At 38.7% G+C, this 25,791-nt stretch overlaps 1 protein-coding gene across 8 annotated transcripts in view; it reads left to right on the top strand.

Annotated features, from left to right (window-relative positions):
• Window positions 1-25,791, top strand: part of PTPN13 (protein tyrosine phosphatase non-receptor type 13) — a 112,271-nt gene that overhangs the window by 24,556 nt on the left and 61,924 nt on the right. For all 8 annotated transcript variants that reach the window (XM_039710534.1, XM_039710531.1, XM_039710532.1 and 5 more), the window contains exons 2-6: window positions 240-359; window positions 8,008-8,177; window positions 11,850-11,915; window positions 14,547-14,732; window positions 17,667-17,760. In XM_039710534.1, the coding sequence (XP_039566468.1) occupies window positions 245-359; window positions 8,008-8,177; window positions 11,850-11,915; window positions 14,547-14,732; window positions 17,667-17,760 (631 nt within the window). In that variant the 5' untranslated portion in view covers window positions 240-244. The remainder of the gene's footprint in view (window positions 1-239; window positions 360-8,007; window positions 8,178-11,849; window positions 11,916-14,546; window positions 14,733-17,666; window positions 17,761-25,791) is intronic.

Here is a 25,791-nt window from a genome sequence, read left to right as displayed (position 1 = left end):
TAGAGCCTACAATATTAATATGGATCATTATATTCTTAACATGAGTTTTTTTGCAGTAGGTGCTCAGAATTCTTTATTACCATAGGGAGCATTTTGTATTATTGATATTTGATGGATTCTGCTAATGCTGGAGAATTTTTGTGACTGAGGGTTGAACATGAGTTATTACTACTTGAATACTGCATGCATGGAGAAGAAAAGATGCTATTTAGTCTTACATCAGTCTGTTTATTTCCCAGGTAACATGCATGTGTCACTAGCAGAGGCTCTGGAGGTTCGGGGGGGACCATTGCAAGAAGAGGAAATATGGGCTATTTTGAATCAAAGTGCAGAGAGCCTTCAAGAACTATTCAGAAAAGGTAAGCATTTTTTAAGACTGATAAATACAGAATTCGAAACATCTTAGTTATATTAATAAGTAAACTGCCTTGTCCTTCCCAGGCTCTAAACCCAAAAAATACCTTGCTCCTAGGTTGTCTCTTAAGTGCCTCTCTGCACCGACCACAGCCCAAAGGTTGCTTTCAGCCTTCACTTCATGTTCTGCCAGAACCTGTGGCACATCCCAGTTCTTGTGGTGGTAACTTCAATTATTATAGACCCATTGGAGTGGGATGGAAACATAGGAAAAAAGTGATAAATAAGTCTGAGACCACTGGAACACTTTGGAACTGAAGGGCACATGGAAATGGGTACAGTACTGTGCAGTCATGGCCAGTGTGCTCTGAAGAGGTTTTGTCTCAAAGGTGAAAAACAGAAAACTTCACCTGAGGGCTAAGTATGATTCCCCAAAATGCAAGTGGCAGCACCTACACAGCTACTGAAGGAATGTGTTGTTGACTTCTACTTCAAAGGAGTAGAAGTATTTCTTCTCCCTCCCACCTCAGTAGGCTCCAAGCTCAGCATCTGCAATACTGCTAATAATACACATTTTAGCACTAGGTCCGAATATGGAACTTCTCCCCTTCCTTATGTTTCCCTTTCTTTTCTTTAAAATCTGCAAGTCCTTTAGGCCCTTCCCTACCTTTCTTGCTTTTTAATAGCAATAAATTAACCCAGATACTGAACTTCAGTAGCATCTTTAACTTGTTCTCAGATAAAGTGTATATATATATATATATATATATATATATATATATATACATAATGTGATATGATGCATCCTAGTATTTCAGCACCTTTATGGGGTGTCATCTCTTCATATCTAAGCATGCATATGTAAGCTTATTCAGTTTTATTAATGAAAAATCAAAGACTCACACTTTGAAAATAGTCATTGTTTTGCGACATTACTATGCAAGGGACACATCTTTGTTATTTAGGGCATAATATTTTGTATTTTTTGCAAGCATTTGATTTAGAATTTTATCAAGATTCAACATTTAGGTTGTTTTGAGCTGTTTTTTTCAAGATTTGGTTTAGACAATCTGTTGAGTCAGACACTGGCTCTGTCTTATGTGTTGCACAGTCTCTGAGAGTGATCTCTGTTTGATAATTGGCAGGCTCCAGAGAAGGCAGATGTGGGCAGAAACTGCTATATGGTGTATGATCTCTCATCACACTTGACTTAGCTTTACAAATATGAATTTTATCAACTTCTCCAACATATTTTTTGCCAGGTGAATTATAGGTAGTTTTGACATCCCATTCAAATTTACCTTCTTCCCTTTACAGTGTTCTCACAGCCTATGTGTAGTAAAAAGCTTTCCCTATGAAGAATGCTGAGTTTGTTGTTGCAGTTTGAGCAACTGACCTGTCCTGCTGCTTCTCATATTGCAAGAAAAGGAAAGCTGACATCTGCTTTCCTCTCTTTCACTCTGTTGTCTCTGAGACACAGTCAGAAGAATTATTTCTTTTAAGAGAGCAGATTGTTAAGACCTTGACTTAAGAGGGATCTTGGATGATTAAAGGTTTACTCTTGTAAACTTTGCAGGAATTGACACATGGAGCTCCATCTTCTAATCCACCTGTAAGATCACAGTTGTATGAGCACATAGTAGTGGTTTCACTACTAATTTTCCACTTAAAACTTTATCCTAGGTCTAATTTTTTTTCTAGAAGGGAGTCTCTACTGAAAATAAGAGCTCACCCTTTCTTGTCCTGAGAGTAGTGCAGAAAAGTTACCATACTGTCTATGAAGACTGCATGCAAGCATCAACAATGAGAACACAGTCGCCTCTCCTTCAGAAGAACAAGTACTGAAAGATGAGAGCACAAAACTGAAATCTGCCCCAGGACTTCTGATATGTGTTTTTAAGGCAGGGGAATGTTTGCCAGCCAAGACTGGCTAGGTGGCAGAAGCTTCTGATCTTACTTCCTATCCATGAAGACCAAAACACAAATTCAGATAAAATCAGTGCCAGAAGAATCTGTCTCTTTTTTGGAGATGAAGCTGTTTCATTGAGTTGTTTTTCTGCTAGTTCAGCAAACCATTTTCAGTTGCATGCTGTTAATTAACCTGGGATATAGCCTTTGGTAAAATGCACTTCAAGAGACACTCAAATGAAAGAGCTTTTCTGGGTAGCAAAGGTTGATAAAGGCAATCTAATTCCTCCCAGCAAGAGTTGGATAACCAGACAGTGTTTAATGAAGGTTGTCTTCACTCAGGAAGCAATCTAGAAACTTTTTCTGTCATCTTGAATATCAGTTTCTGTGCTGGCTTATGAAGGTGGTGTTGACGTGCAGGAATAGAAAATGTAGAGGTTCCTCTAGGCTTGTCTGACTCAATTTTGCTCTTTATTTGTGGAGGACTTGTAGCAAACAGGGGGTTCTAAAGAAATCTTGTTTTCCTTGGTCAAATTTCAGGCCCATTTCTTCCATGCATTTGGTGTGGAAGAGCTATTTTATGCCAGAGGGTGAGTTTCCAAAATTCTTCAGAGCTTACTGATCACTCCTGGGCCAAGGGAGATAGGGTAAGCTTTTAGCTGCTGCAAAATGACAGCATGTTCAGCTTTGACCAGCTCTCAAAAGTGCTCTTCCTCCCTGTACAGAGTCCTGGAGTCCCTGAACATGCTGTTCTGTAACAAAATATAAGCTTTGCTGAGTGTTTTGTAAATTTTTTCTTCAGAATAAATTAAATTAGGCATAAATTTGTTCAATGGTCTGTGCACCAGCTGTTTTGAAATGAGGGGGATAAAAAAGGCTGTGGAAATAGCCAACTCTTAAATTGCCATGTGTTGGCAGCCTCCACACACCAGCCCAGGAACCAGAGACATTTAAAGGAATTACCAGCCCAAGTAATTATTTATGTATGTGATCCTGGTAGAGTTTTGGTAGTTTCAAGTTGGGAATCTTGCTATCACTCAGTCAACTGAGAACCTGTTCTTCAATTAATTTCTTACTTAAGCTAGTTTCTGGAAATTCAAAAAAATGCGCAGAACAAGCTTCTGTTACAGATTAGAGGACTCCTCGATATATAGAAGTTGTGCATGTCTTTTAGTGAGTCTGTCTTCTTATCCATCAAAGCACTGAATAAGAGAAGCACAGGATGAAGATGCATTTTCTTCATGGTTAACTGTGTATCACATCACAACTTATTCAGCAACAGATACAGAAATGTGCATATTTTTATCCCTCTTTGTATTTACGGTTCTAACAGATGTTGAACTCCTTAAAAATACTTCATACATTTATTTCTATCATTATAAAAAATGAAAGCTTAGATTGAAGTGCCCATTGCTAATCACCAGTTTAGAAGATCAGCTCTGGTAGCTGTGTTGTCAGCACGTTATAAGCTGTTAAATGAAGGAGAAAGGCAATCTGGGACTCAGTTGCAGATCTGACATCAGTTGCACTGGTGGTGTTGAGATTAATCTGGAGATTTGAAAAGGCCGATACCAGACCTGCCCTTCTCTTACATCTGTTTAATTATCTGCAATAACTATTTTGTTGTTGAAAGGGTGTATCAGCTGTTTCAGACGTGCTGTGTCTTGCACTCAGAACTCCATGAGGTCAAAGAAACAAGTCTTTGAAGTAATCTCAAATGTGAGTGTATAAGCATAAGGAGAATGCTGTGCTCGCTGCTGCTGAGAATTATAAAACAGGCGTCCCTCTAATTTACTAGGTTTAACTGGAAAAGATTTATCTAAACTGGAAACTAGGAAAGCCTTCATATGTCACTTAGGCCACTCCTGTTCTAAAGTGTGCGTTGAGGATTCTGAAAATAATTGGACCTTAAGTTTCGAGACATGTATCTAAAAGAAGGGGGAAGAGAAGGAGGAAAGTGAGCCTGATATTAAAAAGACAGGTTGAGCAAAGAAAGGAAGTCTTTGCAAGTTGAATGTCTTGCAAATTTGCATATGGGAGATTATTTATGTAAAGAAAAGTTATATCATCTGCAAGTGGATGTAAAGGAGGAAGATTATGGTTTTCAGGGACCTGTAAATCTTGTTGACAGTCAAACTACTGTAGTTGCTTTGTTTGAGTAAGTGTAATGAAAAGAAGGAAAGCCAAGTGTGAAATGTGTTGATGGAGACTAGTGATGAGTCCAAAGTGATCACAGACCTAGTTGGGATGGAGCAGGAAATGGATTGGTTTGGTTGACAAGAAGAAAAATGCAATAGGTAGGGGTAAAAACCCAAATCCTCATTTCCTAGCTCGTCCTTGTTGGCAGGTGATAAATGATTGCTTTTTCCCTTTGCCAGTAACTGTTGGGGAATGATTTTTCTTTTCTCATCATCTGGTGACATTTGATCTTTTGGTTGCTGAGAAGGAGAGAGATTGGGCTTTTGTAATTTTATTGGGGTTTTAAAAAGTTTTTAGTTTCTATTCCTCATCACTTCCTCCACCTCCACCCACCCTACTCACACCAAAGAGACTCGGTGACTCTGCACTCTTGGCAGAGCTCTGCTGGATGTGGTCAGCACGACAGTGAAGTGAAGTGTGGTGTTTGATGGTGGGGCAGCTCAGAAACGAATTGTTCACCCTGTTTCTTGCTCCAGTACCCTCAGGAAAGAGTACATCTCAGTTTTCCAAGGGGTTCAGTATCCCATGAGAGCTCTCCTATGCCTTTGTGCTGAAGGGAGAGGGAGCAGAGACGCTGCAGTGCTGCCTGCCCTGCACAGCAGGCGTGCAGGGACACGCTGCGCCAGCCCAGGGACGAGAGCATTTCCAGCAGAAGTGGTCCCGTGTGCTGGATCATCCTGCAGGGGTCCTGGCCAGGCTGCAGGGGAGCCAGTGCCTCCAGCCTGGCCCGAGCACACAAATTTTCAGATTACTTGTCTCAGTGAGGGCTATGGAGGAAAACAAAGATGTGTATTGAAAACCTTGTGTATATTTTTGGGTTGTTCTGTGCTTTTCAGAGATGTGTGTGTCTGTGTGCTCTAATGGCTGTGGCTTAAGAGAGAAGTGGGGGAAAAAGATTCTGAAGGACTGACTTGACTGTAGCTTGGGAATTCAAAATTACCTGCCATCAATAATGTAAAATAGATCCATTTCAAATATTTGTCTTCATGTTTCTTAGAATGTGGTGGGTCTTGTTATTTTAGGCTATTTGTATGCTGTTAAAGCACATAAAGGATTTTTTTCCTCTGCCATTTGTTTGGCAGATGCTCTGTAGCTGAAGATTATTTCTGTTTTTATTGTGTTTAAAGCCAGTTCTCTCTCTCACTTTAAGTAAGACCACGCTATTTATCTCTGCCTTGGCACTGCTTGAAATGCTGTGCTCTCACAAGTGTTTTGTTACCAAGTTGCATAGCTCTAGAGTTAACTCAGAAGGCTGGCAGCTCTAGCACAGTTGAAAGCCCAATGGATAAAAAATTGACCAGGAGCCATATCCTGAATTCCAGCCCCTTTAAAAAAGGGACTTGAAACCTGTTTGGTTTTTGGTTTTTTTTTTTTGGTTTTTTGTCATTTCCTCAGTATTTTCAGGAGTATGTTACCCTTACTGCTCTTGTAAATTATTCTGAAAGCCTAAACAGAAGATGACATGAATACTGTCACTGGAAAATAGTTTATTTTTTTCCAGTAGTTGCTGCGTGTTTGATGCATTCCATCTTTGCTACTTTTTTATCCATGGTGCAAACACATTAGAGTAGTGTTACTAAAAAGTATTTCCTTAGGTTGGTATTACCTGGTTGGAGCTTTGAGATAGTTATTTTGGTTTATGATGCATGCCTTAAGGAAGAAACTGGAAAAATAATTCTTTTATCCTCATCCTTCGTAACACTAGATGAGATTCGCTGGAGTTGTGATATAGGCACTATGATCTGCTACATTAGTTATAAGCTACTGAAGGAGGAAGGTGAGAAAATATCAGTAAAATGAGCCTGGCAAAATCAGTTCTTTTTCTAAACTTCCTATTTATCACATTAATTTTACATTGCTTCAGGTCACGAAGATTCTTGAGTGAGGGTGGATCAATAAATTTAGACTCTATAGGGGACAAATGCTCCAAAGTTTTTTTTTAATTAATATGGGGAAGACTTCAGACTAATTTGGGGGGGTTAATTCTTAAAACGAAGTCAGTTTTTTGTCTTAGTATGTTTCAGAATATGAAGAGTTTTTATGTATTTCAAGTGTTTCTTATATGAAATGTTAAATTAAGATTAAAGCCTCTACATTTCTTAAGGTTCCTGAGTTGGGACTCATAAGGTGAAATCTTAACATATTATAAGATATTGGTTGTCTTAAAATATTATAAGATATTGGTTGTTTAGGGTTTTTACATCAGTGGTGAATACACACAAAGTGATGCAGAATCCAGTAATTACCCACAGGATAATTTTTGAAAGTTAAAGGCCAACTAAGGTAGTCTTCCTGAAAATGGTTTTGGAAGCTTTGCTATATAATGTGATATTTTCTTGTTACATATAATGGGAATGGCCTGTCCATCTTTGTTTCTTTTTTTTTAACATCTGAACTTGCTGCCACAACAGCAACCAGCACTTGTTCTGTTTGTTTCAGAGGAAGTGGGGTTAGAAAATTGAAGGACTTACTTGGGAGATCCTTTTACACCTGATACCTGCAAGCAGTAATTTAATACATTTCCTAGGAGATTAGAAATATTCTAGATTACAAGATAGTTCATCAGTCTAGGAGCCAGCACTGTAGGAATATCCTGAGCTGGAGAATGGAAAATGTTAGTGGTGGTGCTAATGGAGGAAATTATTATTCTGCTGGATTTGCTTACTATGTCAAGGGAAAAGGATATTTCATTCAAATGTGTGTTTCCTCAGCTCTTTGATATATTGTGTAGCAGAAGGCAGAGCTATTGCCTTTTTGCCTTTGAAAAAATAAAAGTTAACTTTTAGTTTTATTTAGTAAAACCTCCTGCTTCCTTGAGTGAAACAGAGTTAATTCATGTTTGAGGTGTAAAAAGAAACATTTTGACTTTAAAAAATGGCCTTTTATTTTTTTTATTTTTTTTAAGTTATTTTGACAGCAGTATCATCAGACATCAAAAACCTAACTGGCAAATTGCATATTTTAGTTACTTTTGGTTCTGCAATTTCAGTGCTTGTTTTGAAATGTTCAGATATTTGTAATATTTTTTCACTTTAGACTAAAAAGGACTTCTGTGCCCCAAAACTCTTTTGTTTTGACCCCTTCTATTAGCCCCTCTAATGAGTATTTTCCTTCTTCACTAACTTTGTCTACTCCCTTCCAAACATTGCTGCTGCAGTAGTGCTATGTTAGGATAGGAGCAAACTCTATTCCTATTGTAGGAATTAGCCTCAATGACATGTGCACTGCGGAAAGGGAACATTTTGTGTCACCTGTAACATAAATGAAATAACTTCAGGGGATTGTGAGTATTTTAGCAGGCTCTTCCTGAGTTGCTGTTATGAGTAATAGTGAAGAATAGTCATAAAAGATAGGTGTTACTCCCTAGTGTGATTAAAATTGAGGTTGCTGTTGTGGTTATGAAATACCACAGGTGGAAAAGGAAGCATGAATCTCTTCCACTAATAGTATGTAGGCTGATAATAAACTAACATCCAGCAAGGGCATCAAACAGCATTGCTTCATTTTCAGGGTGGTTTTTGTTTTTCTTTCCTTTTTCAATTACAGCTGATCCTACTGCTCTGGGATTCATCATTTCTCCGTGGTCTCTCCTGTTGCTCCCATCTGGCAGTGTGTCATTTACTGATGAAAATGTGTCCCAACAAGACCTGCGAGCGTTCACAGCACCGGAGGTTCTGCAGAACCACTCACTCTCATCCCTGTCAGATGTTGAAAAGGTACAGTGCCTCTTCCTTGGCAGACAGCTCTGCTGTTTTGTTGTTGATCCCTTCACAAAATAGCTTTAAACTGTCCTTTTTGTCTCCCCATGGTTTGTGATTCATGTAATTTCTTTTGTGAGGTGGGAGAGGGATCCTCCTACTTTGTTTTTTCTGGTTAAAGTGGAATAGTGATTATAGTTGCATGCAGTTGTGAGGAAGAGTCTGTACAAGCCCTGGCCACGTACATACTTGGGCAATGGCTGCACAGAATTTCCACTTCTCCATTTTAACTCTTTCACAAGGGTAAATGTTCAGACAGGTAAGGCTTGTATATGTGGTCTCCTCCAGGTCACTGACAGGTACAGTCAAAATGATTATCTTCTCAGCTGTCTTCTTGACACAAATTTGTTGTGAATGGTAACACTTTCCTCAGAAAACCATTCCCTAGGCTTAGCCAAAGATACTTAGCAGTGGGAGTGAAAAGGAAGTTGAGCTATTTCTATCTCCTTGGCTTCCCTGGATCAATAATCCTTAGAGAGAAGCTAGCCACAGACAGTGTTGTAATCTGGGAACAATTATGAGATTTGGCAGTGTTCCTCCAGGAAGAAACAGCTCTTACTTCAGAGGAAAGTGGTATTGGCATCAATTCCTGTTGTGTGCAGAAGGACTATTAAAACATGTGTTTCTGTGTTGAACATTTTGTTTTAGCAGCTTTTTGTATATAGTCAGTTTTCTTCAGGGCTGTATCACTGAACACCTACTGAAAATCCACAGTTACTCCCAAGCCCTTTAGACTTCCTTCTTGCCCTGCATATTGTCAAAATTAATGGTATTATAAAATATGTTCGGTTTTGTCTATGGAAAAGCTATAAACAATTACAAACCTAGGCTGAAAATTTTAATAGAGAAGTAAAAATAACACTGATATCAGTGAAGACTCAGGTTCAGTTATGTAGGATGCAGCTGCCAGATCCTGTAGTCATACTGTTGGACTTGTTTATTTGCTTTCAAGAGGGACAACACTTTTGAAGACAGTAACGTTACCTCTAGTGCCAACTCTGAAGTTAATGTACAAAACAGGCCTTTAAAAATGGCAGAAAAAATAGTTCTGAAGTGACAAGCTTGTGCTCTTTGTCAGAGCCGATTGCATTCTTTGTTGTGTGCCAGTATTCAATATGCTGCTTTTTGTCTTTTTGAAATAAATGGAGGACTGTTACTATGAAAAGGCATGCTGTGATGTTTCTTCATCTTTAGGAAGGAAGCAGTCAGAGGGGCCTCTGTGGCCTGTAAATGCCAGCACAGAGCGTGTCAATAGGCCATGACCAAATGCCGGCACTCTGTACATGTGCAGGGCTGATTAATCCTTGCTGGTTGGGGCTGTGTGAATGTCTGCCCTGGTGTCATCATAACCTTCCTTGCTGGGTGGAAGGTGATCCCCTTAGCTGCTGATGTGGAAGAAGGAAGCCCCCTGAAACATAGCTTTGTACAAAAACTAGTGTCCTTTTATGGCTTTATTAATTGAAGTTGGTAAGGGAGATAAATAGCTTATATGTGCATCCCTCTTTTCTTGACTGCTTCCCTTTACATTCCTGTTAAACTCTGTATCAGGTGTACACTGGTTCTTTGTAAGGAGTTTGTTGACTTCATGTTTCTTAGATCACAGAATCAGATCTTGCTTTGCTGACTGTGGTAACTTTTGACACGTTTAAACTTTTTTTTCTTCTGTTACAACTGGCTGTAGTTCACTGAATTAATTTACTGGAAATCTTTGTTTTCCTTTTTGATTGTTCTACTAAAAGCTGCTGAAGGCAGAAAAGCACCTTTTTTTTTTAAGGCCTTGTGTCAGACAGTGACAGGGTTGCCTTTGTCTTTTCAGTTATGATTGTACTTGCTAATACAAATTAACAGTGTATTCAAGGAGATATACTAAAAATAAATTACAGTCAATAAATTAATACCTCTTTGATTCCAAGACACACAGTCAATTTTATTCCAAAATATGTCTGAGGTAACTGCAAGCTTATTGGAAATAGAGTAACCAAACCATTCCAAATTAGAATGGAGATTGATTTGGGAAATTATTTCGTGTTGTTTTATATATTATGGAACATATTTTAAGTATAGTACAAACATTAATTAGAATTTTTTAATAAATGCTTTTATTTTGAAAGATGTTTTCAGATCAATGAGTAGAGTAGAAAGTTTTAGTTTAGAGGTCTGATTGCACATCTCATTTTTGGAAATATCTTTGAGTATGTTGAAGCTCAGAATCATAGAATGATGGAATACCCTGAACTGAAAGGGCTCCTCAAAGATCATCAAGTCCAACTCCAGATTCTAAAGACTGCAACCCAGAAATGTATCTGACTGTTGTCCTAATTTTTCTTGAACACTGACAGGCTTAGGACTATGGCAGTGTCTCTAATTAGAATTAACTAATTTTATAATAGTCTTTTTAATTGTTGTTCTTGCATTATTGGGGGAATGAAAGAGTTGGGAAACTTCCGTTTTTGTTTGGTTGGGGCTTTTTCTGGATTGTTTTTATGTGTTTTGTTAGCTTTTTCTGAAAAGGTTTTTTTTGCATTCATTATTGCCATGAAAGCATATTCACCTTTTGCTGTGTAGCTGTGGTATATCTTGATATGTAAGGAAAACTTTGTAACTTTTCAGCTGAAAGGGTAATGGATGATAAACCACATAGAGAGCAATTTTCTCAGTATTTGTAAAAGAATGCTTCTGATTGGATAGGGCAGTGATATTGACTTAGAACCCTTGATGCATTTTTCTGACTACTGTCCCAATCTGTTCAGATTTTTGTCAAGTTATATATCTAGAATTTAAGTAAGATGTTTTGCTTTTAGTTGGTGAAGAGGCTGACTTATATGAGCTTTAATTTATTGCTGTCCTTGTAATTGTTCATTGCCTTCAGAATTATTCAATACATTTGTTGCTTTAAGTACCATAAATACTACTAATAATGTGGTATAAAGAGCCATGACTGGTGTATATTACTTACACAGTTTAGAAAAACTGTGCTTTCTTTCTACACTTACCTGTTTTGTTTTGGCAGTCACCTACAGAGCCAGTATATGCTTGTGCTGTTAATTATGCAGTATTTATATTATTTTATGCCCTGTACTGATGAGTGTATTATGTTGAAGATATGTTAATTGTTAATTATATGTGTAATGGTTAATGTATTTGTACATTCAAATATCAGTTATATATTAAGGTACTGCTTTCAATTTATTTTTTTTTTGTTAATTCCTTCTTTTTCCATTGATCTCAGTGTTTGTGATCTCATAGGATAGCCCCCTGCTTGAGTCATGCTAAGGTCTACTTTGCTTCAGACTTTACAAGTTTTAAGGACCCTTGGACACAACCATGCAGTCTTTACCCCACACTGGGCTGATTGTATGGATTACATGACTTTGGCTTCAATGTGAGATGAAAGGTTTAAACTAAGCAGAGAAGAGGGGGGCACTGGTTGGATGCTGTATGATTTGTAGCACTAGGATTTGCTTCTCTGAACCTCATGTGAAGGAGAGGTAGGATGTGAAAGATCTGAGCCTAAATACTAGAAATGTGTTCTAAGCAAAATGATGTTGTTAGTTGCTCTCCTTCAAGAAGTCTGCTTTACATTTCCAGTCTTGTTCAATGAGTTGACAGATATCTTGTGTTTTATGGCAGGTTCATATTTATTCTCTTGGTATGGCACTCTTTTGGGGAGCTGACCACGAAGTTCCTCAAAGTCAGGTAAGATTGGATTTGGCTTTGTTTAATATTGCAACTTCAGACTTGCTGTTGTTTGACTGACTCTGCATTTGAGTTTGCATGGCAGGGTGTCATACTGAGACACTGAGGAGTAAGATGCCTTTCCCAGAGTTTTACAGAATGAATCAGGTTGGAAAGGACCACAGTGGGTCCAACCTCCCTGCCCAAGCAGGGTCATCCCAGAGCACATGGCACAGGAGTGCATCCAGATGGTTCAGTGAGGGAGCTCTCAGCTTCTCTGGGCAGTCTCTTCCAGTCACTGCACAGTACAGAAGTTTCCTTTCCCATACTTGGAGCTTTTTCTTGTGAAGTTTGGTGTTGTCTTGCAGGGAGAAGGTGCTGATAGCATGTTTGTGTTAGTTTCCATGAAGATACATCTGGGCTGGTCTATCCTGTAATGCCACAGGCTGAAAGACAGCAGTTTAAGCTGCTGACAAAGGAAAAAATAATTTGTTTTCATTTTGGCTTATATAAAAATAAATATTGAAGTAACATGGTTGTTTTGTACATAATAAACTTGTTCTCCATGCTGCCATAGCTTCTGTGAGTCTGGATTTAGCACATATAGGTACTTACCTTTCACAATGGCCAAGAAAGGGTATGAATTATTTGGAACGGGTAGTAGACTCTTGCTATTGATTTGTCAGTCAATGCAGACATAGTTGCAGACTGCTTAGAGCTGAGTGTTATTGCTCAATGTGGTTATTTTACACACCCAGCAGAACTCTTAGACTGTCCTGCCAGAACTAACTGAAGATAAATGTGATTCATTATCTTCCTCAGTGCTCCTTCCCTGCCGCAAATTAAACTTTAAGTAAATATCTAGAATAGTGAAAATAAGATGGAATGTTTCTGAAAAAGCATTTAATGATGGACTTGAAACTGTGGGAGAAGCAGTATGTGGTTCAGATTTAGGTTTGTTCCTACTAGCAGATGTTATATATAAGACTAAGGAAGAAAATTTTGAAAGACTTCAGCATTTTAGGTGTTCAGTTCCTAATATTTTCTTTAACACAGTGGTAGTAGGGAACTCAGTTGTACTTGTTTGGAAGTAGCTGCCTTAATGCAGCTAAGTGAGGTAAAAAACTTTGAAGCTCTGGCTTTTTATGGGTACCTGTTCATAATGCCTAATGTGCCTGTCCCAAAATCCCTAGAGTTTTCTTAGATACTAGGGCTTTTCTCTTGCTTTGCTCTCCTGTCTTGTAGGAGATGAAACTAGCAGTATTCAACAGTAGTAGGAGGGTGACTTAAAGAAGGTAGGTGTTGAGAGGAATGTAGGCATAAATTTTAATCCCTCTTTGCTTTGTTTCTTTCTTTGGTGTCAAGAGTGTGGCAACAGTTTCTCAATAATGTAGTGGGAAGGCATGCTCTACCTGCTAATAAAAGAGTATTTCCCCAAAGACAATGTGGTGAGGGTAAGCCTGGAAGGAATTTGCCTTTGGGACGTTGACATGTGGATCCTGTGTCCTGTGGAGTTAGCAGTTGGCAAAAGCACAATCTTGTGTATGGCATTACTTTTGTGCGTTAATTTGCATGTGCAGATTTTCCCTTTTTCTCTTTTAATAAGTTTTCTGTATTTGTCTGCCTGTGTTGGTTAATGAGCTGCTTCTCTGCTGGGAGTGTGGCTGAACAGGAGATGCATATCTTATTCACATACATGATTTTTATTATTAGCTAGTAGTGATAAACAGATAGATGGGAAAAGCCTATATTAATCAAATCAGGGTGGTCCAGAATGCCTTTTTTATGGTTCACCTTAAGAGTGCTCACACAGGGAAGATTGAAAGATTGCAATTGTTTGAAGCACTCTGTGATGCAAAAAGCTTGCCAGTGTTTGTGCTTTGTGGGTAACCACCCACTTTGGGAGAGCTGCAGATCAGAAAGCTCAGGTCCCAAGTGCCTGTGGCACCTGAGAAAAAGTGTTATCACTGACTGCTGCATACCCTGGGGAGGGATATTCAGTGTGCTGCATTCACTGAATGGGGAGAGCAGAAGGACATCTGGATTTTTTTTTTTTTAGGCTGTATGGGTGTTGTCCTGTAGTTATGAAGCTCTGCTTTATTAACCAAGTGGCTTGGTTGTTTTATTCTTCCTTTTTTGTTGATACTGTTTGGTGAAATCACTGGAATTTGGGAATGCTAACACATCTGCTGCAAAATATTGGTGAGGTGAGGAACTGCAGAAAATGAGCACAGAAAATGAGAGGATTGCACAAAATTGTTGTGATGAGGTTTGAATTTTATATTTGTGAGTGGCAGATTGGAGAAAATTAAGGATTAAAACTTCCTCTAAACCTTTTCCCTTTTGCTTTATTTTCACTTATTCATTAAATGTTTGAGAAAGTCTTTGGTGTCCTGACCTTGCAGATCAGGCAGCTTGTTTAGGCCAGGTCGTTGTAGAGTAGGGGTTGAATCCTGAATGCCTCTCTCCTATTCTACAGCCACTATTTTTTCACCTCCTAGATGATGACTTTCAAACTGGCACTCAGATAATGCAGGCAATAAGTCTCATGAATAGTTAATGTGCGTTGTTGAGTGTCTTTTGTTTCTGAGTGTTCCCCAAATTGTGGTTAAAACTGATTCTCCTGTGTCCCCTGTTCTTGTTTGTCCCTAGCCTATCAAGCTTGGAGACCATCTCAACAGCATACTCCTGGGCATGTGTGAAGATGTCATTTACGCCCGTGTGTCCGTACGGACTGTTCTGGATGCCTGCAGTGCCCACATAAGGAACAGCAACTGTGCCCCTTCTTTCTCATATGTGAAGCAGTTGGTCAGACTGGTTCTGGGAAGCCTGTCTGGGGTAAGTCTGTGTCAGCGTTTGAGGAAACAATAGAGGTGAGCAGGAAGAGAGGAAAAGTGCTAATTCAGAGTCACTCTGCAGTCTTTTTTCCTCTTGTTTTGGTATGTTGCAATTTTGACAAGGGTGCGTGTTGAAGGGAGAGAACAGCTTCTGTCCCCATGTAGCACTTTGTGCACTTGACAGTTCCTCCTGGAACATGCATTCATGAGTTTCTGAGGAGGTCATTTCATGAACTGTCTTCATTGAAAAAAAAAAGTAGGAAGAACCAGGAGAACAAGGTGATGAACTGCAGGGCAAGGCTTAGACTTGTTGCTACTTGAAGTGCTTCAGAAATGATTGCTGTGAGTTTACTTTAACTTGAAGTTATGCTTGACTTTTGGAGAGTTGGTTATTAACAGAAAGAAGGACTCTTTAGGCAGTGTGCCAATTCTCTTGCACTTCTGCTCAGCTCTTGAATATGAGATTTGTGGAGGATTTTATTGTCTAATAATGACCAAACTGTTTTTAGAAGTGAAAGAAATTACATGAGCTCATCTTGCAAAGTTACTATTCCTGATGGGCAACTTCTCTCTTCGCCTAAACCATTACAGCATAACTTCAGAACAGTTAAATAATTTTAAGTAAATCAAGGAAGACCATAAATTGTCATAGAATCATAGAATTGTTTGGATTAAAAGAGACCTTAAAGCTAGATGTAACCTCCCTGCCATGGTCAGGGATTCCTTTTGCAAGACCAGATTGCTCAGAGCTCTATCCAGCCTGCCTTGAACGCTTCCAGGGAGAGGGCATCCACAACTTCTCTGGAACCTGTGCCAGTGCCTCACCACCCTCACAGTAAAGAACTTCTTCCTAATAGCTAATCTAAACCTACTCTCAGTTTGAAGCCATTTTCCTTTGTCCTGTCACTACATGCCTTTGTAAATAGTTCCTTTCCATCTGTCTTGTAGGGTCCCATAGGGTACTGGAAGGTCACGATTAGGTCACCCCAAGCCTTTTCTTCTCCTGCCTGAACAGCCCCCATTCTCTCAGCCTTTCCTTGTAGGAGAGGTGCTCCACCCCTCTAATCAGCTTGCTGTCCTTTCTCTGGACTTACTCCAGCAGGTCCATGTAAATTAAAAATTGCTGTCTAGAGAGGCAGCACTGAAATTGCATGAAAAATGTTTAATTTGCTGATGCTTCCTAGTTATTTATTTTTTTTAAATAGAAATATATGGTCTAATTGTTAGATAGTTTCTTCATATATCTGGTTTGGAAATGCTTGCAGAAAGTGAGAGCATTTGTCTAATATTTGACAGCAGCCAATTGTGCCAGGCCTCCCGAAATAGTGCTGAACCTGAACTGCACAAAGCATTGTCTAGTCTGCGAGGTATGTCTGTCAGTCCAGGGCTCCTCACTGTAGTGTCTGAAGTCTTGTGTAGTTGCCAAGTGGAACTAGTCTGTGGTTCAGTGAAATAAAAGGCTACAGGGCCTTCATCAGTGGTGCTGTTAAAATAAAGATCCAAATTTTAAATCGGGCCGCAATCTATAGAAACAGCCACTCTGGAAAGTGAGTCATTATTCTCCAAGTTATTGATGGCCATTTCAGGGTAGCAAGTTTTCTGCTTTCTCTCCTCTTGGTTTTGTCAGCAGGCTTTCAGGGAGTCTAGGGTTAGGGTGGCAGACTGATCTAAACCAGCCTGCCAAAAACAGTAACAGTGCTCCCGAGTACTTGTTTTGAAATCCAGTGGAGAGCTGAATCCAGCAAGTGTGCTCCCAGTCTCCTGTTCATGTTGTTAATGAAGGAGTGGGACTAGCAGTTATCCTCTGCCAGTGACCTTTTCAATTCTGAACGTGTCACTGCGTTGGCTTTGCAAGAAAACAAGAAAAATAACTAACTGAAGAGAACCAAGAGTTAACAGAGCAATGACAGCACAGCTGTGCTGCTAGGTTTTTGTGCACCTTAGCCAGCCAGCCCTGCTGGTTTTAATGTTCAGTGCTCTGTATGTGTGTTGGAATTTTTAAAGTTAACAAGAAAAATCTATAAATTTTGTTTTTTCAGAGGCAGAGTACAACTTATTCCAAGGCTGGCATGCTCTAATCTTGATGGGCCTCATCAAAGGCTTGAGGGGTCTTATCTCTGTAACTGGTCATTTGGTGGTGTCTGAAGTACAGCTGAGGGGTCCCATTTGAATGTTTTCATTTGCCATGTTAATATGCTTTTTGAAGGGCAATATAGCCCCAGGCTGATTCAGTCTGTTTCATTTTAACTGAGTTGTAGTGTAACTGTGAAGTCTGCTTGATTTCTCCTTCCCTCCTGCTGTCCAGATTGCTCTTCTACTATATGGAAAGATCTCACTAAGAATGTGTTGTTGTAGCAAATAAACTTTTCTTTGAATGACTGTGAAAGTTTTTCTAGGGAAGTAGTGATTTTAAAAAAATAAGGTTAAGTGAAAAGTTAGTGGGAGTAAAAGGAATGACACATGAAAGGAATGTGCCTGAGGGGCTGAAGAGGCTGCTCACAAATGGGTGCATGTGATTTGACATGTGCAGTACGTCCTGTGAGGGTACAGGACACTTCTTCCTGGTATGCAGAAAACTCCTCGGTAGAACTAGGCGAGTTTGAGTCAAGTTGTAATCATGGAACATGGTTTTGAGTGCTGCTGTCCCTTCAGTTTGCTGTAGGGGTGGAATGTGTTTAAGCTGTGAACTTAAATCATTCTTAGTGGAAAAAAGGTAGACCAAATGTGTAGTTAAATGAAGTGCGCACTGTTCAAATATGGATAATTTGAGGGGATATTCTCACTGATGAATCAGTTCTTTATTAAAAAGGTTGAACTCCCATTCTGCACTTAACTGACACTGACTAATATTGTGCATTTACATGAAAACAATGCTCTTTTCATACTAATATGAGCTCTTCCAACATTTTGACTTCTTGTTACTGCCTTTTTGCAGATGGATCAGCTGTCTTGTAATGGAGATAGAAAATTGCAGCCAGACAGGAGCCAGGCTATTCGGGAGAGGCTGAGGGGAAAAGGGCTTCCCACGGGTAAGTGTTTCATGGCAACCCTGCGGAATACCAAGTTTGGGTAGATTTTGCAAGCAAATAAATCAAATAGAGGAGGACTTGCTTACATTCAGAGAACTCTGATGGTTCAGTGTCAAGCTAAATGTTGGTGATGGTGACAGGTGGTGATGGTTTCAAGAAAATATTTGTCTTTTTTCAGGTCAGTCCTTATGGTAGGAACAGATTTTAAAGCCTCTCAGCCAAATGTTTTGTTTCTGGAGAAAGGAGATTTTCAGCTAGAGGCTGGTCAGCTAGAGAACAGGAAGCAGCTTTTCCTTGTTCCCTCTTTCCTGTGGACTCTGCTCTCTCATCATAGCTCTAATTGCACAAAACATCTCTTCCTGCATCCCAAGGAGCCCTGGACTCTTTTCCCTGCACACAAAGCTCTTTTGCTGCCTTATTTTTTTTTTTTCTGAAGAGAAGTGGTATATATTCCATCACAGTTCTGCTATGCTTTGATAGTGTGAGGTAGATATGGAAGCAAGGTATGGTTGTACTTTACTTCAGGGAAGTAAGGAAAGAGAAAACTGGGAGGAGACAGATGGTTGCTGTTGCCACTGTGGAGGAAAAAGGATCAAGTGATGTAGGTTGAGTGCTGATGTTTGCCATGATTTTTTTGTTGTTTAAGACCATAGGTGTTGTTAAAGGTCATTAGCAGCATCAGCTCTGTGCTAGGCTTTTCAGACAAGAGAATGTATTCCTCCAAAAGGCTGGCCTCTAATTTTTCTGGAAGGATTGTGGAGCTGAGCAGGAACATTTTATAAGGCATCAGCTTGGACCAGTCTAAGTTATTGCAACAAAGATATCTTGCTGAGGTGCTCGAGTTGCTCCTCTGTTCTTTGGCTTTGTTTCAAGCAACAATGCAGTGAAAAGCAGGAACTGAAATAACCCATGAAGTTGTCAGTGACAATATGAACTGCAAAAATTAAACACAAGTCTGGCAAGGGGTTGGTGGTCTTCACTTATTTTTATATATATATATATATATATATATTTATTTTTTTTTTAAGATGAGGCGAGATTGATGCTGCTTGATATAAAACACTAATGGTTGATATAAAACACTTACAGCAGTGGTTGTCAGCCCTTTTTTTTTTTTTTTTTAATTTTTTTTTAAGATGAGGCTAGATTGATGCTGCTTGATATAAAACACTACTGGTTGATATAAAACACTTACAGCAGTGGTTGTCAGCCCTTCCCTTACAGCACTATGTGTTTAGGAACTGTTTCTGGTACAAGCTGTTTCTTATTTTCTGGCACAAATTGACTGTTCTGACTGCTTTCTCAGGGGCTTTGTTTTCTTACTGGTTCTTTTCTTTTTTTTCCAGACTATTTCTGGAATAGGGAGCAATAGGGAGATCTTTTGGAAATATAGGGTTTGGGACTGGATTCATAAACTATGTAATGTCTGCCTTTTCTGAATTTCTTAAGACCTTTCTTAAATGAATTCTTTCCCTGGTTCACACTAATTTTAAGGTTTGAACCAGAGCCTTATTTTTCTGGTTGTTAATTTTTTATTCTTTAACCCTGTACTTCCCAGTCTCCAGTGTTGTCCAATAAGCAATACTGTTTCTTTATACACCTTTGTTCTTTTGCCAGTACTACCCTATTCTGTATTTTTTTCAAGAACTTTATTTAAGCACAATGCCTTACTACCTCAAGTTTTTAATTTCTACACCCTTTTACCATCCCCTATTCTGCTTTTTATTTTGTAGCCATAGTTAACTGTGTTTTGGTAATGATCAAAATATTTGTAAAGTTTTGGGGACAGAGCAGGGTTGTCTTTAAAGTCTGTTCTCACTGAATTAGCAAACTCTGATTATTCTTTTCTTTGCTGTTTCTATTTTTCTGTCTGTAATACAACTGACTAGTCTTTTGGTGTTTTGTTATTCATTTTCTTAGAAAATCTTTAACTCTTTTTAATGTTTGTGGTGTGAGGAGTTTTGTTTCTCTGTCCATTTGTTTTCCTACCCACAGCTTCATTTAAACTTTTTAGCAGATTTTTCTTTCTCCTGAAGTAATGCTTGTCCCCAGTGTCTTCATTATATCTTAACAACAAACCTTTTGTTTTAGGTTCTACTAAATTTTGGAAATTGCTACGTTAGCTCCAGCCAACATCTTCATGGCTTTCTGGGTCAGCACCAGGGTGAATAACATGTAATGTCTGAAACTTCCTCTGAGGATGCTGTCTTTAACTCAGAGGAAGTAGACTAGTTGATCCAATTGCTCTTTTTTCACTGTATTCTCTAACTTGAAAAAAATGTCATGGGTAGAATGTTTTTTCCTCTTATTCTTGGAGACTGAGTCCACTTGGCTCAGCTGCTATCAACCAGTAAGTTTAACAAAGAGTTTTAAACAACCTCGGTCAAAATTACTTTCTGAAGGTAAAGTTCTCTTTTTGGGGAACTTCATACTATCTGAAGAGTTCTAATTTAAATAGAATCTTTACTCAAATAATATTTGTGAAATGCGATGTCTTAACCCCCAGGCTACAAAGCTGGCTGAATAGTCCTCATCCCTTAACATCTCATCCCTTAACACCTGTTCCTGTGAAGCTCATTCAAAGTGCTTGCATGTGTAGAGTGTTACAGAAAGTGTGTGGCAGCTCAGGGAATAAATGTTTGTGCTTCCCTCTTCCAGTACAAGCATTATATTGTCTGCATAATTCCAAGCCTGGTCTGAAAGTTATTAATGAGATGCTCTTGAATACTTGATTTTTTTTTCTGTTCTTTTCAAGATGAACTGTCAATGAGCACAACTGCTTTCCACTTACCTTGTAGGGTTTATGATATTTTGGTATTATGGTTCTGTCTTCCCCCCATCCTTAGAAGCAGAAAATATTTTTCATGTTCTCTGATATTTGAGTCTCTATTTTAATTTTTAAAAAATGGAAATCACTCATTCATTTGTTTTATGTGTTGCCTGACCTGCTTCCACTCAAACATTTCCAATTTCTCTGTATCACATTATTTATTTGTGGAACTCATTTTCCTCCTTTTCCTTAGAAGCTTTACAACCTTCTTAGCTTCTCCAAAACCTTTCCCAATTCTGCTTCTGTTATCAGTCAGTTTTCCTAGTATGCCTTAATAGCACCATTTTCTCTTTATTTTGATCTTAGATACATTGCTTGATCTCTGTTTTGCTGACACCTCAGGGAATTGTAATATACAAAACAGAGCCCCTCAAATAACCAAACCAGTTCTTGCTGTTTTCAGTTCTGTTTTTACACTGATGTTAAATACACTGAGTCATGTATTTGGAAGTCAGTGAGGACCCAGTGAAATGGGTGTCTGATACTAATAAGCAACATCTTGCATTTGATTCAGGGCAATTCAGTGTTTGTTTTTTTGGGCTTTTTTTCTGCAATGCTGTGCTAGTTTGCCAGTGCAAATTCAGTCAATAATAGCACAGATCAGCTGCCCTGGGAGCACAGCTGTAAATTGCAGGGAAAGTGAGCTATAGAATGTAGTGTTGATTATATTGGTTGATAATCTCATAGATTGAGGAGCCACAAGTAGAAAGCCAGATGAAGGTTTAAGGAAAATGTTACAATTTTTAAAAAAAGAAGCCAATAAAACCAAAACAACTCAGGAAGGCACAAAATCCTTTTCCCCTGATTTGTCACTGTGCTGTTCTGCTGCTGTTTGCTCTTAGTCCAGTTGCAAATTGGCAAACATTTAGAAGGCCAGTAAGCTACCAAGAGACAATTACGATTTTGAACCTTCATCTTTCTAATGAGTTAGAAGTTCTGTGAGTCATCCTTCACCTTTTTCTCAGGTTTAGCTGCCTCTGAGAACACATTTTGGGTCAAGTTTAGCACTGGGATGATTGGAGGGGGCGAGGTGGGTGCACATAAGGATGTGTATAATTTTCCTAGTCACTTCCCCAGTGTATTATAAGTCAAGTAAATACAGTGGAAAGGACAGAGGACTTGTTGATGTCCACTGAGGTGAGGTTCTGTTGAATTGTGGAGATTTAGAATTAATGTTGAATAGAATAGCTGTCATATGGAGAAAAAAGCAGCATAAAGGGTATGGCATTTATTGTGGACTTGTATTGGAAAGTTACTTGCAGCATGTAACTTAAAATAAATTGTGCTGATAAGTCATGCTAAGTTCGTGAATATAAAAGATGGTTCAGTAAGAGAGATGTGCTTCTAATTGGAGAGTAGCCAACTAATGCCTTAGATTCTTGCAGTCTTTGTAAAATAATATGATTTTTCCTTTATTTGAATTTCATTATTATTCAAATCAGTTTTCCATACTATGTTAATCCACAATTATAATTGCTAGAGCTTTATTGTTGACTTAGGATAAATGTTTTGAAATTTTTCCAACTCACATGTTTAAATCAAATATTTTTCTCACCTTATGTAACCAGCTTCTATATTTTCAGCTGTTCATTGCCGTCTTTATGTCTTCAAGATAATTAATAAATTAATAAACAGCTTTGTGTTAATATTCTCCCCAGTTAAATTTATTTTTTGTCTCTCTCATGACTCACTTTCTCTGGCTATCTTTGTGAATGAGTTTTACAGCAGGGCTGGCTGCCGAAGTAATTTATTGTAAATTAATATTACAGAATGTTTGGTTTTGGTCAAGTCATATTCGGAACACAGTGTTTAGGAACTGACTTAGCCAGCAGAAATAAAAGCAGCAAGGCCTGTCATGAGTCATCTGAACCAATGAGTTACTTAATTTTTTGTACTTAAAAACACCTTAGACCTTAAAAGAGTTCTTACATCAATAATTATATGTGAAAGTTACTTAACTGGCTTCATAAAGCTCTTTTGGTGTGACAAAAGATTAAATAACTGTCAAACTCTTCCAAACATAAAGCAAGAATTAATCCACTCTGCTACTCTTTGCCGCAATTTATCTTTGAAAAGGATATGTAGGCTATTAAATGCTCAGTTGAAATCTCCCTAACTTGTACTTACCTGGAAACCTGCTCATACCTGAAATCCTGCACCTTGTGTGTTTATTTGCAAAGTTCCAGTTTAAGTTGATGATCCATGACCACCAAGGACAGACCTTTGCTGGAGATGTTTCATCTCCTAAAGAGATGCAGCTAACAGGTGTCTTGGCTTTCCTGCCATGAGGATCCCTGATTTTAACTTGACTTTTACAATGTCACAAGTCCAATCATATATTACAATATTACAGTTGTATTCTGACCTTTTTCTCTGCCAAAAATATGTGCCACATGAATGAAGGCTTGAAATGAATTTAAAAGATCATTTAGATTCACCTTAACCGTACACAATAAGAAATATTTGGAAATAGTGATAAAAATTGTGGGTGTTGGTCCACAGTTGTTAATTAGACTGTATGCACTATCAGATGTAACAAAAATGGTAGGTGTTATAAACTGAATGAAAAATGCTAAGGCTAAGTGTGGCTGCTTTTAATTTTAAAAATATTCTACTGTTTAATTACCACTCTCCATAATATCAACAAAAAAACTCAAATAAATGAAAATGTATCGTTTTTGCTCTTGATCCAGGGAAGGTGACTGTGCATTGTGTTTTTCTTCTTGATCTGGGTGAAAACACCACTTTTGGTCTATAAAGAAATGGTTCATAGTGATTACCTCCATGTGTGAGCTGAAGTAGCTTAAACATTATCTTGATAAATGCAAACCACAGACTTAAATTATCAAAAACTGCAGCACAAACTTCTTTCCATTTGCTTGAAAGTCTGTCATCTGTAAATCTGCTAAATATAATTTTTTTACTTTTTTGTTTTTATTTCCCCTGGCTCCTCAGTTCCAGAAAAAAAGAACTGAGTAGGTGGAGAATAACTTCCAGAGTTCAGCAAAACCAAATGAAAGCCAGATGAAGATTTCTTGTTGAAAGAAAAAAAAAGAAAGGATTTTATTCTTTTTCACTCCAAAAGCCATGCCTGTTTTCTTCCAATAAGTGTTTCTGTTTGCATCTAGTGTACTGGTGGTTGGCATTGGTAGAGATCTTTTAAATTTAGGTATCCTTTCTCCAGGTGTAGGGAGCTTCCAGTGTGGTGCTATTGGAAATGCTTCCAGAGTAGTGCTGAGGACAAACTCAGAACTCTGAAGATAAAATAGGAGCGGACACAAAGATCAGGGAGGAAACCAATCTAGAGATGCCAAATGCTGTCCCTGTGAAGAAAAGCAGCTGTATCACCAAGCTCCTCCTGGGATACACAAAAATCCAGGAAGGGAGTAGCTAGGTGGATCTTTTGCCTACTTGGTTGAGAAATGTACCAAAAAAACTGCCCCATTAAGCTGAGTGAGAAAGAGCAGTGGTTGCCTTTTCTTGCAGAGGTGCCTAGGAAGGGAAGAGGTAAAATGTTGCATTTATGAAATATGAAGTGCTGCGTGGCAAGGTTCACTACCACTATTCTGAACACGATGCCTGGTTTTTAGAGCTGTTTGGTGTTTTTTGATAGAAGAGCTGTCAGTCCAAAGCAGAATGCAAATTGTTATACAGGATTTATAATTTGGCCATTACATATAATGCTTTCAACAGTCCTTGTGTCCAGTTCAATTCTTCCTTCACAGAGAATACATTGTTTAGGAGTATTTCCATCTGAAACTTTGATTTTTCTCAACAATTTAGAAAGGAAAAGAAAAGAGGGGGTGCCATTCCGAGCAGTCAACCCACAGGCCACATCTGGCTCTGTTGTCTTCTGTTTGGCTTTTAGCCTGCCCCAAAGGGATTGCAAACCCAACTCCTCCATCCGCTACCCACTCATATTTTAGAAACTAACCACATTGTCTGGGGAGAAGGAGTTTTTTTTCTATTGCTTTGTTTTCTGTACAAAGATGGCGTGGGAGATGTTTTTCAAACTCCTGTATAAATTTCCTCTCTTGAGACCTTCCAGTCTGGCAGTGATGGTGTGTGTGTTCTCATGCACATGTGGGCAGTCTTTCCCTGCTCCCCCCAGCCTCCCTCTCTTCCTAACCACCCCCCACTCCCATATGTGTGGATCTACATACATCCACAAGTCAAAATCCACAACAGAGTTGAAAAAGGTGTTCTGTTTTGTGCAAACAAAAGGAAGGGGCAGGCAGAAAGACTTTAAAGAAAACTGAGTTGAGTTTAGGCAGCAAAACCAGATACAGTAGGCGACAGTACCAACAGTGTTTGCACTTAACATTGGCTTAATTGCCTGTAGGATCAAGGTGGTACACAAGTAATCACAGACTGGATTTAGTTAGGCAACAGCCCTCTCTCAGAGGAAAATCAACCAGATTACTGTCAGCCTGAGTGGAAAATGGTCTGTGAATGACACTGGTGTAAGAGGGTGTAGTTGCATTCATAGCTGAAAACACCAAAGGAAGAAGGAAGCAGATCTATGGTTATTTAGCAAATGTAACATCTGGCAGTTGAAGGTGTGTGTGGAAAAGTGGAGTTTCATTTTAGCACCACAAAGGAATTTAATCGTGAACTCCTGGTGATTAATTGCTATTTTTATTGCATATATTCCCTCACTATATATTATACACTGGAATCATGCAGTTACTATAATTGCATTTGAATTATTTACAGTAATTATAAATAATTGCACTAATGTAACATCAAGTGGAGGATAAACACCCAAGGGCGATATGAGGAATCAAGTATCCATACACTCTTCAGATGAGCAAGGAGGAGAGTTTAGTGCAACTAGGGAAGGGGAAAGTATTCCTTTTGAAATTGCTTACATGCTGCAGCATCTTAATTGCTGATGGCTTGTTCTGTCACCCTCAGTGATAAACAGGGAGGCACTGCTCTGTCCTGTTGCACACCTGGGTAACTGAAGCCTGGAGTGGCTCTGTGTGGTCTCAGGTGGTGTAATTAATGTCTTCAGTCGAGCCAAGATACTTGGGATAGGTCTCCAGAGTTTCCATTACAAATACAAACTTTTTTTTTAAAGAGGAAGGTCATAGCATGAGTCTTACATTATAAAGACATACAAGTTCCCTTATGCAGGTTTGTTTTATCATCAGTTAGATATTTATTCCTCATATAGAGATTTTTGCTGGTGGTGCTTT

The sequence above is a fragment of the Passer montanus genome, unplaced genomic scaffold, assembly GCF_014805655.1.
Source record: "Passer montanus isolate IOZ18808 unplaced genomic scaffold, ASM1480565v1 scaffold23, whole genome shotgun sequence".
Classification (NCBI taxonomy): Eukaryota; Metazoa; Chordata; class Aves; order Passeriformes; family Passeridae; genus Passer; species Passer montanus.
Note: the sequence above shows the minus strand (reverse complement) of the source record. Positions and strands in the feature narration are given on the sequence as shown.